General features: G+C 37.0%; 1 protein-coding gene across 2 annotated transcripts in view; it reads right to left on the bottom strand.

The window, feature by feature from the left end:
* The window catches only part of ERBIN (erbb2 interacting protein), a gene marked incomplete at both ends in the record, with an annotated part of 63,881 nt that extends 51,388 nt beyond the window's left edge, over positions 1-12,493 (bottom strand). Inside the window, 2 exons of one of the 2 annotated variants that reach the window (XM_082012939.1) lie at positions 7,967-8,084; positions 12,296-12,493. In XM_082012939.1, coding sequence (XP_081869065.1) covers positions 7,967-8,084; positions 12,296-12,484 — 307 coding nt within the window. The remainder of the gene's footprint in view (positions 1-7,966; positions 8,085-12,295) is intronic. The other variant, XM_082012938.1, reaches the window with a different exon arrangement.
* Between the last annotated feature and the right edge of the window lie 4,430 nt (positions 12,494-16,923).

Genomic DNA, 16,923 nt, shown 5'->3' with positions numbered 1-16,923 from the left:
GCTACAGAGCAGTGGCAGTGCCTCAAAGTCAAGTTACACCTCTTGTCACACAGAATGTTTTAAACAGGCTTGCTAAAAAAACAAAAAAGTATTGGCTCAATTCCTAAAAGGCACAGAGAAAGAAAATCACTAACAAAGCTGCGGCCTGTGAAAGCTGTATGGATGATGTCCCCAAAGGAAAGAGTTTACAGCTAGATCTCTCAGTTTGTGGGGAATGTGAGGAGAAAAAGATTCTCTCCAAAGAGCAGGCACACCAAAAAGTCCCCTTGCTGCAAAACAAATGAAACTACAACCTGCTGTGCACCCATCCCACCTTGCACCTTTACAACTATAGAGGACACAGACGCCCTGTTTGCATGCATATGAAAGCACCCTTAATTACATACATTCTTCCCTCAGCTAATCTATTAATTCTGGTCTCAACTTCTGGGCAAGCTCCACCATAAAAAGAGCAGCTCTGGTTTGTTCTTCCACTCAGGCCTCTGCTATAACTGTCCTTCCAGCCAGTTCCAAACACGGCAATCAAAATATTTCCAGAGCTCAAGAATACAGGCCACAACTCTCACCAAGATTATGTAAAATCTGTTTGCAAAAGCTGAAATTTTAAACTGCAAACTTAAAGTATCAGTCACTGTCTGTATTCTTATATATTTACTTAATTAGCTTTAATTTGGGATTTCTGCATACTTTCTGAATTAAAAGCAGCATTTTTCATTATTCAAAAACAAGCAGTATGTTAGAACCCAACCAATTCACTGCACAATGCTGACCCATCCATCCTCCTTTTTGAACGTTCACCCCTCTTTCTTTTCTTGCCACAGCTGGTTTCAGATTAACCAGGACCTCAGGTTTCCAGGAGATGCCTGACCCCGCTGCTGGGCAGCAGTAATATCTTCCTAGTCAGAGCTGGAGTTGCAGCTTAGAACAAGGTTGGTCTCTGTGTACCTGTGTACAAGGTGTTACTCAGTTCATTAGCTGCCACCAAGCAGCTCAGAAGCTCTTGGCTTATTCAGTGAAAACCTATTCCCCCCAAATTCATCTTTTCAAGAGAAAGGAGCAATTATTGCAAATATACTTTCTTCTAGTTCCGCAAACAGATATCCCAAGGCTTTTGAAAGCTGCTAGATGTCACATCAGTTGTTCCGCTTGCACTCTCAGAATTGTAAAATTCCTTGCAACTTGGGTTTCCTTGTGTATCAGCATTACATAAGCTGTGGCTTTCTGTCTGTCTCTTACTAAAGGTGAAAATATGTAAGTTTGGAGACCTGTGGAAGAAACCTACCTTTCTCAAGTACAACTCAAAAAATAAAACTGCCACAGATTTAACCTATCATTAAACTTGTTACAGATTTAATAAAACACCAATTTTAAATACATTTATATAGCTTTTCATTCTCTACTCTCTCCCCTTTGTTTACACAGAAAAGTTCCCTTCCTAGAAAAACTTTTATTTTTATCAACGAAATCACTAATTTAACAATCTTAGAAAACATTCACAAAATTCTGAAAACAAATTCCACTGTATTTCCTGATTTTTCTTTGAAGTGACTTTCCTTGACAAGTATCTATGTATAGCTTAGTAAGCAGATTCACATCTCCCTCTTCACGTTACGAAGTCCTTTTCTCCAATTCTACACGCTCTGCAAGTTTTAAAGTTTCCTTTCCCATTTGTCCTCCCTTTAACAATGGTCACTTGCAGGGTCATAAACTACGACTATGCTGGGAGCTCCCCTTTCAGTTTACACAATCAAAAATGGAAGTTGAATCTTTTTTTGGAGGACTGTCTGGAGGTTTTTCATACAGGAAAATGGATAACATTTTTACAGTCCGTGTAATGATTAATGCAAAAATTTCAGTTGAGCTACAAATCCAATAGAAAGAAGCTAAACAGTGTTTTCATTTAAAAAAAAAAGAAAAAAAACACAGGAATTTTTAAGCTTTTCTGATGAGTTTTAAAGAAAAATGTACTTTTACTGGTTGCGATGACTATTATAATATAATTAGATTTGCAATAAAATAGTGTTGGCAATGTATTTGGTGCTTATTTTGTTAATGAGGCAAGTACTTAACTACATGCATTTATACAGTAATAGAGTATTTATTCACAATTAAGACAAAAGGCTCTTTTGCAGAATAAGTGTCCACATGTGGAAAAAGCAGTAGCATTAAGATGTAAACTGCTTTTTTATAGCTTTGAACTCATTACAAGTCTGAGTAAAGTTCAGTATTTCTACAATTTTTATTTTGAGACCACTTGTGAAATTCAAAATTTTAAGTTATTAACCTGAAGCGAAAAACTCATGCCAATTCTGTGATGTTCAGACAGTAATAAATCCTATTTTATACTGTAAGTTAGCCTGATCTGTTTAAATGGATAGTGCCTCCTCATCACTTTCTTGAACAACAATAACTTGCACTGCTAAATTAGCAGAGAAAAGAAGATGACAGTTCAGTGGGGTTTTTTGTTTTTTATTCCTTTTATACACATGTACTGGCACAGCTAAGATGCTCCAGCAAGCCCATGTCTTTCAAGTATTCATCCTCAGTCTGGAAGAACTTCGATTTTTAGAGTAAGTTATCTCTAGGCCTGCTCAAGCCATGTTCCTTACACAATATAAAGAAGAAGGAGTGCGAGTGGCATGACAGGTTCCTAAATGCCTTTGCTCTGGAAAACAAAGACGATAGCCAATAATGCTGCTTCTTGAAGACATGCCTGACACACCAATTTACATAAACCTAAACATGCCAGGGCAGGGTGAAATTGCAGAATGTGGAAGACTAGGAAGGTTGTGGGCAGCAGTTCGTAATGCCATCTTGGACAAGCATCAGGATGTTTTCAGCTATGTCTAATTCATGGCTGGAGTGTTGTCAAGTCCTCAGAGTAACCTGAAACTGAAGTGTAACAGAAATATGTAAAGCTGCTTTGCTTTTTTTCCTCCGTATCCTACCCCTCTGGGCTGCAAATTCAGTGCTGTCTATCCAGCTGCTTTTGCTTGATACATGACAACTGTTACTCAGAGAACATCCCTTTAGAAAAACAAAGGTACATTCTGCCTTCACATGCAAATCCACATCTAAAAAACCCACAATTACTTGTACAGTGTCTTTTCCGTGTTACAAAAATTTGAGTCCAGGATGAGATTTGTGTTAAACTTATTTCAGATATGTACACTCAAATTCCACATTCAAGACCTTAACTGCATTGAAATTCTGTTTACATCCTCTCTTACACACAGAGATAATTTGATTCTGCAGAGACAGATCCTATTCAGTATCTTTAATAAAACAGACAATATATTCAAGAAAAAATACTATAAACACTAGAATAAAGAACTTTAAACAGAATAGCTGCCTACAGTTAGGATAAATTTATGACCTCTAAATGATGATACATTATAGTAAAGCCACAGGCTCAGGAGTCAGCAGCATATCAATCATATTTTCTTTTATTTCACCATCACAGATAACATAAAACTCCTGCTCTCATCTGCCTTCCCCCCCGCCCCCTCCAGTACCCCCAAGTATAAGGGGAGAAATAGCAAATCTACAAGCAAGTTATTTTTGTATTCAGGATCTTCCTCTCTTACTTCTCCCTGCAGAAAATAAAACTTGGATCAGTCTCCCTGTTAATCTTTGAATAATTCTCAATTCCTCGAAAAACCATATCCCTAAATGCACCAGATGGATAACATAAGACTAGATACTCTCCTGAATTCTCATTTTTCAACTCCCCAACTTCTGGCACACAGCATACTAAAGCTACTATGCCAAATCAGCAGATGACTTTAAAACACTGAAGAAAACATATTTGATATAAATTTACATCTGTTAACAAAATTCTTTAAAAATTACTTAAAATAATTTTATAGGCAGATATGCCTAGAGGCAGGGGGAGTGGGGGGATGTATTTTTGTTTTCTTGGGTTTAGTTCGTACATTTTTCCATGAAGACTTCTTGTAATACAGACTGACAAACTGACATGTTTAAATTTGCTGTAACATTGCAGCAGAAAAGAACCACTCCTTAATACCAAAGAGACTATTGAAGATACCCTTATTTCTAAAACAGCATGTTTCTTTTGGTCTTGCTTGTTATTTTCTAATCTTGCTATTTAATCCTCCAAAGGTCTGAATAATAATATGGAACGTAAAAATTCAAGCTTTTTCTTTCACCACCTGCAAGCTGGGAAAAAATAGATCATCTCACTGTTTCCCACTACACTAATTCCACAGGCACAAGTGATTTCAAGCCCATTTCCCAGGCTTCCAGGAAAGCCCAACTGCCCTGGTAGTCACCTCATTGTATGCTTCAGCTTTTCAAATCACTTGATTCTAGTAACCTGAAAGCTAACTCTTCTGTCCATTTATATACGCCATTGTACACTGCACATGAATGCTTTCCCCTTCAAAGACAAGGTAGAAGTACTTCCTTGAGTCTTCCACATGACCTAGGTGCAGGCTAAGGCTGGCATCCAGGAGCCACAAGGAAATTATTGCCCCCTAAAGGTTAATAAACCCTGAGAGGACAGATTTAGGGGTAAAGAGCGGTGCCGTGGGGTTTTACTGGTGGATGGGTTTGCTTTGTTTCCTGTACAACTGTTGATAGATAAAAAACTTGGCCATAGAGGATAAAATTATTTTAAGTTTTCCTTAAGCTTCATAAATAAAGCGCTCATTTTTCTATACAGGTCTTACATTCTGTATGCTGCAACTTCTCTTTAGGATGTAACCCAGTAGGACTGGGAGAAAAGGGCATCTCTTGATGCTTTCTACAACACAGGATGTAATTTTTGGTATAGGAATGTAGCTTATTTGTTTTACTATTTTTTCAAGTATAATTTCATCTTTGTAACTATGACAGCATCAAGCTTCAGTTAAAAGTTTCAAAGCTGAAGCACACCTGGAAAGAAGCAACAGAATACCTCTGATATTGAGGGTTCACAGTAGCCTTAGGAATCAGGTTAAAATGCCATCAAAGGACAACTGATGTACTCACTACCAAAGAACTACAGAATTTATTGCCTATTGCCAAGACTAAAGGCAGCGTTAAAACTAACTGTATGCTTCCTGCACATATAGCAGCAATTTGCTATTTTAAGGCTACATTTACTCCATGACCTCATCAGCAGCCATGAATCATATATTCCAAATCAAAAGCCCTTGTACAAAGATTTCTGTATGCTCCAGAACACACAACCTTAGAGGCTTGTACTCCATAACCCAGCACATGCCTTGAAATGTACATCACTTCACACAGAGACTACATATATTGACAGAGGAGGAGTCAAATGAAGACCAAGTAAAAAGCCCACCCTGTCTGGCTCAAGGCAGCCCAGTAATAGAAGGTGGTGGACATTGGAATCATACAGGGAAACATGCATGCTACTGTTGGAGACAGGACTTGTTTTAATTAAATATTACTAAATATTCTTAAGTATCCACATTTGCACATCTGCCACATTTCTGTTACACAGTTTTATATATTGTATATATGATATTAGACACATTTAAATCTGAAATTAAAAAAGCAAGACCTTTTATGAGCTACTAAGACATCATAAAAATAGCTTCCTTGGACTAACAACTTCTGTGTAACACATCTCCTACCTTGAAGAATTTCTGCAATTTTGATTTTCTTCTAAACATCAAATACTATGCACACACATATATATATGTATGTAGTTCTACTTGGAAAGCAACAGGTCTCGCTCTGTGATCCAGACTCCGCAATTTATGAAGTAACAGTTTAAAACTGAAGCTTCTTTATTTAGCTCCATCGACATCAGAAGAAAACACGATCTATCAATACTGCAAGAAAAATATAGGAACTATCACCTTCACTTGCCACAATCACAGGAATCTGAAAAACACACTCTATTTTACAATTTGGCATCTCTTAGCATCCTGCACTAAGATTGATCACCAATCTCCAGTATGTTTTTTTGTAAATAAATTAAGGGGAAGCAATCTCTGTGCTTCCCACAAAGTCCACTGCTTCCACACTGTGTTCTTTCAATATCTAACAAATAAAGGAAGAACGAGAGATTTTGATCAGATTTGCTAGTCTTGCAAAACTAGTAAAAGCCCTCCTATTTTCCTCTATTATAGACACACATCAGAACAATCGTGGACAGTGGGAAACTGAGAAGTAAACTCATACCAAGAGAAAAGGAGACACAGGGGAAGAGAACAGGCCTGCAGCTGTCAAGAGAAAAATGTTCTGTGCTTGCAACAGTGGATAGGGAAACAGAAAGGGAATGGCACTTAAGCCAAACTGAAGTCTCAAATAATACCAAATTTATCACAGAATAAACAGCATTACTTCTTACCTCACCCAACCAGGACAAACAGGGACCTTAATTCAGGTTGTTGAGTTTTACAGGGCTTTCAGGAATAGTGAGAGACACAATGTCCCAAGTAAACAAGCATGTGATCTCAGGACTATTTTTGATGTGCAACACTAGGCAGAGAAGCTATCCAAACCATGATAAGATTGAGAACAGACACATGATAATAGTTTAAATAAACTTGTGTCCTGTCATTTCACTGAAAGGTGTTAAAAACAAAACAACACCAAGAAAACAGCTTCAGAGTTTACTGGGATAGCATACCATTCAGCGATTGCCTCCTTCAAATCTTCATATGCTTCAGAGGAACAAGTGCTCTTTCAGCAGCTCTCTGAAGGCTTAGCTAAAGGTTAAGCCATTTTGGACAGACAAGTAACTCTCTAGCTGGTAAGTGACCAGCTGCCTATTTACGTACATAAGCCAGCACTAGAACTCAAATGCCCTTTTGCTGCTTTTAAGTCTTCTGCACTGAGAACTTGTGTTGGAAACAGTTAATCCTTTCAACAGTTCAGTCTAGGACAAAAAGATGATTCTTTCTCTGTTGTGTGTCACTGTGAAAGTTTAAGGCCAGTGTTCTTTAAGAAAGACTATTAATCCACTTGTACCAGGAACACAGCCATGACAATCAGGTCAATTTACCACACTAAATGCTGCATTCATTAGACAGAAATAATAAAGTAACAGTTTAAGTACAGACTGGGCTACAATGGACAATCAAGGAGAATGCCAACACCTCAACAACTGGACTATGTTCTTAATAAAGGAGAACTTACTTAACTGTGTGGAGTCATAATTAGCCAGCAGTCCAAATAACCATGAATTTCCTACCATAAAATCTTTGGCATATCTATGTAATTCTTATTTACAAATATGATTTCAAGGAGAGGTCCTCTTAATTCAGTTTGAATTAGTAAGAGAAGGTTATTATATCCTCATCAATTAACACGATTGAACTCTTTTCTCTCAAATAAGTCACACAAATAAGTCTGATGATAATGTTATTTCAATTTCCTCACAGTCGCACACATCTGCCAGCTTGTCAAAGCAGCACCAGTAACAAAAAGCCATGTATACAATACTTAGCTGGCGTTTCATAATATATAAAAGGCTGACTCACGCAGAATGATAGATTTTTAACAAGTCAGACAAGTGAATCAGTCATTGTCCGTAGTCACTGTGACAAGAGGTTACCATCTCCAGAGCAGAAGAGCAAAGCAGCCAAGTCCTACTGCAATTTTCAGACAAAACAAAATATAACAATAGAATCCAGCAAAATTTTACAAACTCTTGTGCAAACTCTCTTCAGTATAGTAAAACATGAGGAAAGTCACTAAAAGTAATAAATTGGAGCATATGGATTTTGAGAGAATATAAAATACTTTACAGTATCAGTTTTCAGCAATGAAACTCAAAGCACAAACCAATTAATTTGAGAGGTGCAATTAAATATCCCAACCAGACCACAAAAGAGAATCTTTTATGTTAAGCAGTGATCAGGAGCAGTAATTTAAAATTTACTAGCTTTGCTGCTTCTAGAAATCATACTTTCACTGGTGTCTTTGTACAGTCAGTGATGATTTGCCTTTTAAATACCCCAATATAATAAGTGAAGTGACTTACCATTCTTGCTGACATCCAGTTCCCTGAGATTAATGAGATTTGCAATGGACGCTGGCAATGTGGTTAGATCATTGTCTGGCAAACTCAGCTTGTTCAGAGACTGACAGTTAAAAAGTTGCTATTGAAACAAAGAAAAAAGTGAATGCAACTTTCTCTTAGTTTCCTCTATATAGCTTTTGGTTTTAATGCCTTTAAACTTCTGACCTCACAGCTTGAAGGACAGACTATTTAGAGTCTTTGACTACAGAAACTTTATTTAACTAGTTTTATTCAAAATTGACGAAGCTTACAATGCTTAGGAAGACAAAAAACTGTAGTCACAAGCCAGCAGCTATGCTCAACATTTCCTACAAATACCTTCCAGTATCTCAGAAATTTTGACCTGTAGTTAGTCCTGCAAACATCACAAAATATTTTCCATAATAGACATGCCATATGATACCCCAGAGGTAACTACAGTTTCTTCAAAAACAAAACAAAAAAATTGATAGATGCATTTTTTAAAAGTCAAATAGTTCTGGAACACAGGTTTTGAGTAGGTATTGATCTTCTCTAAAAGTTTAAATTTTATTCCATTCTATCTTACAGTATTTTTTTCCCTTCCACGCTTACTAGCTCAAGTACACAAATATCCAACAAAATTATGGTGAAAACTAGTGAAAGCTTGATATAAGAATACAGAAAACTGAATAATCTCTTCTGTATACGTGCATTATAATTTGTATCAACTATTAGCTCAGAGCCCGATCTTTTCTTTTATGCAAGGTACCTTGAGATTCTTACCCAAAGGTTTTACAAATTGACAAAATAGGGCAAGTAATATTAGTGTCATGGAAGAAAGATCCTCAAATGACATGTAGGAACCTTACAGATACAAGTAAATATCTGCAAGAAAGTGGCTGGAAAGGTTCAACTGAACAATTTATGATGAATACTCCTTTCCCGACAATTTTGGATAAGATCATTCATAAAAACCTGGACTTAGCATTCTTTTCTTTTGGACTTCTGAGAAAAGATCATACAAAACGTGGAAGTGTTCTATGACTAAAAAAAAATTATCCCCATCAACATCATAGCAATGGGTTTACTTCAACCAAAATTTCTTGGGTCTCTCTCAATTACAAGGCCATTATTTCAATCACAGGCTGTTGAACAAGCCCCATTCATGTAACGTTTCCATATACCATCCCAGAACAAAAGCAGACGTAAATTAGCAAGATGGACAGTTCAAGGAATGAGATCTAACTGGCCTACTAATGTTTCCAATTCCTCAGAAATGTGCACCTGTTAGAACTAGTTGATATCATTAAGGCTTTGAAGAGTTACAAGTCACTTAGGTTACTATATAGGAAGGAAAACTTTGATGAGTTGCATTTTGGAGCCACTCCTTTATTTCAGTACTTCAAGCAAGAATAGATACTTAAAACTCATCCCTGAAAACAATAATCTGGACTCTTGGAATCAGTAGAAATTTCCCTGGTTAGTCATGTGAAAGCAAATGCAGCACAGGGAACTGCAAGATCCCTAAAGGAAAACGGAGGGGAGTTTTGTACGGTGTTGACTTTGTAGGTGTTCCTTCTGTTGTTGTTGCTCTTTTTTAATGTTCATATATTCAGTGATTAAGTACATCATCATTATTGTTTACTAAAACACCAGAAGTCATACAATTAAGGGCTATTTTACTGAGTAATTCCAATTTCTTCCACACAGCAAAGTGAGAGAGAAAACTAAAACTGCTACAGTTTGAGCTTTTCAGCTCAAATGCACACTGTGGCACTTGGGATAAACAGAGTATGTTTTCAGATGTGATTTAGCACACAAGATGAAAGCATTTCAGACGAAACTGAGACTACACAGCAGTCCTTCATGTAAAGCAAAGTCCACCTCTACCACCGTCTTTCTCTCCACTGCAGTTTGCTCATGCTGTGCCCTCAGCCAGTCAACTCAATTAAGGAGTAATGTTGTTAAGAACTGATTTTTGACGTATGTTCTGAAAAGATTGGAGGCAATTAACAAAAATTTAGAAGCCACACATACTGACAGGCTATGTCAGTGATCAGGTTGAAAAGGCAGCCCCAAACCAGTTGTGTTGTGGCATACAAAGGGCAGCTGACTGCAAAACAGGGAGAACACCACACCACCGAGGGCAAAGAGGAAAGGGGAAGAGTGGTAAATGTCTTAACCAGGCTTCAGAAAGCTGGAGACAGCCTACTAAGTACAGCACCCTTTGTCTGAGATGGCTTAATTAGAAGCCTTTTTCAGCGTTAAAAGACTAAATAAAAAGCTTGAGTTAGGAAAAAGGCATACACAGCTTGAAACTTAAGCTCTAAATCATCTAGGATTATTTCAGACATTACAGGCCTTCCCTTATGGATCTTCTATGGATAGTTTTAAGATTACAATTTCTGACAAATGACTAAATAATGTTTCCTTTAAAGTATTTGAATTTATATGTGTATTTTTTTGCTTTTGAAAATTGAAAGGAAAAAATTATCACCAAAATTACTTAAAAGCTGAAAAAATGCTTAGCTTCTCACAAATAAGCCCGTAAGAGTGACCTATTATAACGTACAACCACATCAACATGAAGCAAGTGTAGGTTATTACAGGTCCCTGCAGTTCTAGCAAAGAAAAGCAAAAAGGAACAAAACAAACATTCAAGCAGTCTTTCTAGTCACGTGGATAATTTAATCTTAGACTAGGTTAAGTGGTAGACTGCCCACCTCTCATTTAACTCATGTATCAAATGCGAATTCCATATTGGAACTGACTAATGAAATCAAATGGCATGTAATAGAAAAGGAAGACAAAGCAGACTAACCACTGCTTCTGAACATGCATCCATTTGATTGCTACAGTAAGTCTGTCTTCCTCTTAAGATTACCAAAAACTATTTTTTAGAGAATTATGAGTTTGGGAGGAAGATGTTTACTTAGTTCTTATGATGTAGGAAATAGGAATTTAATGCAAGAAGAGTTCAGAAGATTTTTTTTTTTTTTTTTTTTTTTGGGCTAAGAAAGCTATTTTATTCTATAATTTTTATATATATATATATTATTCTATAATATCTTAAAAGCGTGCAATGTTATTCTTCTCCAGTAAAGAATGAGAGACAGGAATGAAGTTCTGAAATCATGTGAAAAAAACTCAAACACTGACACAAAGTCTTCAAAAGCAAGCTACTAAAACCTGTAGTGACTAAGTCTTGCGTAAAGAAATACCTGTTTGGGACAAGACAAGAATAAAATAGTGGAAGGTCTAAACTATAACAAACTTTGACAAAATGTCTAGTTTTAATTTATATGTTATTAGCTCTATTCAATGTAAAAATACAGATTTTCATTGAGGGCTTCTTAGGAGCATTTAAGGTTGGATTTTCAAAAGCATTCAGATTATTTAAGCCAGCTTTACTGGAATTCAGGGCTTCTGATAACTGTCGATTTACTATCCTGAAATTATCCAAACCAGCAAAACCTGAAGTGGTTATAGCAAACTTTCAAAAAATCTAACAAAGTATTCTATAGTTTTCCTGCGTGACAGTGAAGATTTGCACACAGTTGTGACACAACAATTTTAAATATTAAGTCTTTCATCTAACTACTACATTTTTAATTCCACTAAGATAGGGCCTAGTAATGGAAACAAGTCTATTCCAGTGATCACTTTGTACTTCTCTAAAGTCTCACTGGCAAAAATTTTCATTCTTTTCTCTAGTATTCTGCTAATTCAGCATGCAGTTTGTTTTCAGATTTCAAAACAAATGACAAATACTAATTTCCTTAACAAACATGTAATCAAAGGGGCATTCCAGCTCTCTAGTTTTTGGACTTGAATACTCGGAGGTACTTCAGAAAGTCTCTTCAGTCATGTATCGAAGAAGAAAGGACTTCAACTCAACAGATACTGTGGATTGTAGCCATCTTTTGTATGGTACAGAGATCTGAAGAAGACATTAATCTTGCTGCTTCTAATCTTCATGTGTTATCAGAGATTCAAAATAATGCTGCGATTTGTTGAATGCAGTTAGTCAGTTTGAGCAGACACTGCTACAGAAGTAGATTAGCCTGCCTCTACTATGTACCTCTCTTGGGCTGGATCAGTTCCTTAAGCAGTTTCACTCCAATTCATGTAGCAAACTAAGTGAAGCTGGAACACATAAAACATTCCTTCTACCAGGGCTGCTGCTTCTAGGACCAACATTTACTTAAAAATATTTGGCAAATTGTAGTCTAAAAGCTGAAGGAGGAAGCTACAATCTATCAGGTTCTACAATGCTGATGAAGTAACAGAGTTCATAAATGTAACTGAAACGAAAACCACCCAACATACCTTTGGAAGCTCTTCAATCTGATTGGCATCTAAATAGAGTTCTTCCAAGGTCTTTTCAAAAGTAAAAATCTCCTTAGGCACCTGTTCCAGGCTGCAGTGAGAATAATCAAGTGTAGTGACTGTTTCCTCCTCTCCACGCAGACAGCGGCATGGCACCAGCCGCACAAACAAATTCCGCTTTGTTGTCATTTTCAGGCACTGTAAAACAGAAATTGGTCGATTTTAAAAAACAAGGCTGAATACTTAAAAAATAAAGAAGTGTATACAGATCTGCACATATATATGAGAGAGAGCAGAAGAGAGAGAGAATTTATTTATTTTCTTTTAAATCTGACAGATCTTTTCTTTTAAATACAACAGATTCCAAATTTTTCAGGAAGGAGCAACATGTGCATACAGTCAACACTATCATGTAAGCTTCATTTCCTCAGGAAATTGGTCTAAAAATACATACTTTTCCAAAACAGCACTGAGTATTTATTTTCTTAAACTGCCAATACTCTAAATTAACACCTGGTGGGGTTTTTTAAAATCTCAATTTTTTTTGAATTGCAGAAATGCAATGCCTGATTTAGTGGCATTAAGTGGGGTTACAACACCCATAGACCCTAGAAGATAAAGGCAAAATTTGGCCTGTAACTTGCCACCTGCTAACATAGCCTTACATTGCAGAGAAGCAGAGAATTTACAAGCAGGAGTTCTAAACTGTCAGCTGTGTTTTCACAACATAGCTTATACCTACCTTTGCAAAGGTTACTCAGATGGTATTTTTGCTTAATATATAAAATCCACCCTCTACAGAGCATTAAAATATAGTTATAAAAAGCCCTTTTTTTGTGTGTGATGAATAAGGTTAAATTCATGTACCTTAATTTCACATCCCTCATTTAATGACAGAATACAACAAAAAACCAGCATGGTTTCTACCAACTGTTCTATCTTCAGTTTAAAAAGAGATGCTTCCAAGTGTGCAAGTAAATAAGTGACTTTTTGCAAATCCATTCAGTTTGGAAAACTTCAACACATCGTGCTGTCAACACTGGAACTAAGGAAACATCACCTTGCTATGGAAATGTTATCTTTCTTCCTTTAAACTCAATCACTGCTACAACAGTCCCCCCTAATCTCCATACAATACTCTTGCTCAGCAGGAGACAGCAAACCTAAATGGTGTAAACAGACCAGCTGATTACTGACAGCATACACCAGCCACGTTCTGCCTCTTTTCTCCTCAGCCAGAGCAGAAGTTTAGGTCTCTCTCTTCTAATTAGGAATGAATTTTCACAAAATTCAGGAACAATGATCTTCAAAATGTCACCTCAAGTTTCATGTTTGGCTGAAATCAGATCACGGACTCAACAATTTTTCAGGAAGGACCAATGTGCGCATACAGACACAATCATGTAAGCTTCATTTCCTCAAGAAATTGGTCTAAAAATACATACTTTTCCAAAACAGCACTGAGTATTTATCTTCTCAATCAAACTGCCAATATTCTCAATTGAAATGTGGCGGTTTTGGTTTGTGGGGGGTTTTTTAATCTCCAGTTTTTTGGAATTGCAGAAATCATATTTCAGTTTCCGGATTGGTGACAGGAAATTTTCTTCTCCAAATGCCAAAGAGACACCATGTTAGTAATACAGGGAGAAAATAAAATAGCATGGCCATTGCACTGTATGAAGTCACAGGCTGCAAGACCCTGCTTCTTACTAACAGAAGGAAAAAAAAAAGAAAAAAAAAAAAGAGTCATGCACTTGGATTTTCCTCTATGAGCTAGCTGCTCATAGTTTAATTGTTTAATTCTTATGACAACAGATCAAGGGATTGCTGTACTTCAGTGTTTTCACTAAACAGAAGTACAACATATCACTCAGGCTGGATACAGTCAGGTACTACATCCATCCATTAAAAGGATAGAAAAAACTTCCATTAGAATAGTGAGATGTCAAGACTTCCTTCAACAATGCTTCGATGTTGCTAGGATTTTGTTACAACGTTGATTAATGATCAAGAACACTTAACACTTCCCGTAAAACTCTAGTCATGTTATTTAAATTTACAGTGATCTAAAAATAAAAATATTTAACTGTACTGCAATGCAAAAAGTTTAGAGACTGCAAATTCCACACTGGCGATTTCCCAGAATGGGAAAGTCAGCACAAGATACAGCATAACCTCCTCCTGCTTCTTCCACAGGAACAGGCTCCAGCGGGACATCCTCCAGCCACCCACAGCCAGATGCCAAAGGTGCTACTGAAGCTGATGTGTTCACTGGGTCAGAGCTACCCACACCTTCTCCAAGCCTCAAAGGTCACATGCAAAGACACAAGACTAATTCCATGGGCAACGTTTACAAAAGAAAAAGCCTTTAACAAAAATAAATACTGTCTCTCTTACTTCAGAGATCTGCAGAGCTGTGGAAAAACACACCACTTCAGAAAGAAGTTGGTGCTGTTGGTGCACAGCAGTCTCTTCAAACAGGAGTACAAACGGAAGAACATATGCCTTGGAAACAACAAGGACTGGAAGCAGAGATTTTGTGTGAGTTGATTACCACGAGTCTGGCAGGGGAAGACATATCATACTAGCCGCAGCCATCAGTAACTTTACTTTGTCCAGTCATTTCAGCTTCTGAGAATTATGTTCTGGTTTACAGAATATGAAAAAAGTTCACTATACAGTTCATGTAAATAACAAAGTAAGATACTCTCTTTCATTTAAATCCCTCAAAAGGAGCACTGTTTGCCCCCTCTTTTTCAGTGGCTGTTCTCGTCTTACCTAGTCTTATTTGCTCAGGTCTCAAAAGTTTCTGAAGGAAAGAAACTCCTAAGGCCTAATAATGCTAGACACACACCCCTAGTTTTCCTAACTTACTCCTTTATTTGTAAGGGATATCTTGTGGTTGGTTGTTTTGCTTTTTGGGGGGCATGGGGAAGTAAAAGATCACATGAATCCACAACACTCTAAACACATGCCTGCACAACATCAACATCACAGTGCTGGGTCGTATCTCCAGTCAGTTATGCCAGTTAAAGTACCTAAACTCACAGCTCACGTCTCAAGCCAAAATAGCCACACTCACATCTAAGTATCAGATAAAAAACCCTCCCCCAAAACCACTGATTTGATCAACTTGAGCGTACATCTAATTATAATACCTCAAACCCCAGAATGAATGACGAGAGGTGCATTTAAGAAAGTATAGGAAACTATGCAATGTGATTTAGTTCAAATTTGTCTCATGTTTTTTCAAATTTTACCTACACCTTTATGAAGAATTGTTTAACTCTGCTGTTCTACAACAGAGATGGCTGCCAATATTAGGAAATGGGTGCGGTAGGATAGTCACAGCAAGTATTCCACACCACCACTTCTGCAATATATACTTACATATAGACAGTCAGACACACACAGCCCTCCCTATCTGTCTGTCCATCTATTTTGTGATCAGTTGCGCAAGCAGAAAAACTGTAATGGAGGAAAGAAAGGACGTACCACAGAAGAGAGTCCACTGTTACAATTACCAAGACAGGAAAATGTGATGTCACACAGAACACATGCTTTTCTTCTATGGCTCAAAATAAGAACTTCTCCATGGGTAGTTTGGGTAAATACACAGACAGTAAAAGGGAACACGATGTATAGCATTGTTTCCCTTCCCACGAAACAGGGAAGTCTAGCAAGCAGAAAAATCTTCATTTCATAATATACCACAACATCAGACCATCTGAAGGCACCAAATCAAACAACGCCGAATTGCTTTGCAGATCTACAACACAGTGATGGCTCATTTTTTTTCACCACTTAACATCTCTAAAGTTTTATGAGGCAGATCTACTACAGAACTTAGAAGATGGGGGAAAAAAACGCTCATAAACAAAACCCCCTTGTTCTCTAAACCTTTAAAGCCTTGACACAAGTCTACCTCAGGTTCAGTGTTCACAGCCATCAGAGGAAAAAAAAAAAAAAAAATCGGGATCTTCACACAGTTGTGGTTGTTTTTTTTAAACTTCTTGAAGGAATAGGAAGGGGAAAATACCACTCTATAATCAGAAGCCTTTCTTTGTAATCATTAAAGGCTCAGAAGTTGGAAGTCATAAGGGAGAATTAGCTGTGTTGTTTCAGAAAGCTTAATCTTTCACTCCAAAAAATTCAGTGTTAAAAAAATACGTAGTTTAAATTGATACATTTGCTAATTATAAACTATCAAATTTCTGATCTTTTTTTCCTCCATGAATCATTTTAAGCATTTATTTCACACCTCCCCTTCCAAGCTTATTTGAGGATCAGAGATGCTGTAGTATCTGTAACAAACTCAAAAACGGGTGCTGTAAACTACACAAGTAGGTGTGTTTTAGTGAAGTGTAGTCTTCACTCATTCACATACATTAACTGTGACAGTACCAGGAAACAAATTCCACAATAACTACACAAAACGGCACAAAGGAAAATGCTACCTATTGAACTGCCCATATCCTCAAGGTAGCAACAACTATGCAGACAGGTTTCCTAAGGGGTCAGTAGTGGTAAAGGCTAATTATTCTGTGAAGTCTCAAACTTGTGAGAAAAATTAAGTGTTTTCTGAGATAAGTATGGTAGTGTATATAAGTGGTATAATAGTAGTGCTT

The sequence above is a fragment of the Phaethon aethereus genome, assembly GCF_964289735.1.
Source record: "Phaethon aethereus genome assembly, chromosome: Z".
NCBI lineage: Eukaryota > Metazoa > Chordata > Aves > Phaethontiformes > Phaethontidae > Phaethon > Phaethon aethereus.
Note: the sequence above shows the minus strand (reverse complement) of the source record. Positions and strands in the feature narration are given on the sequence as shown.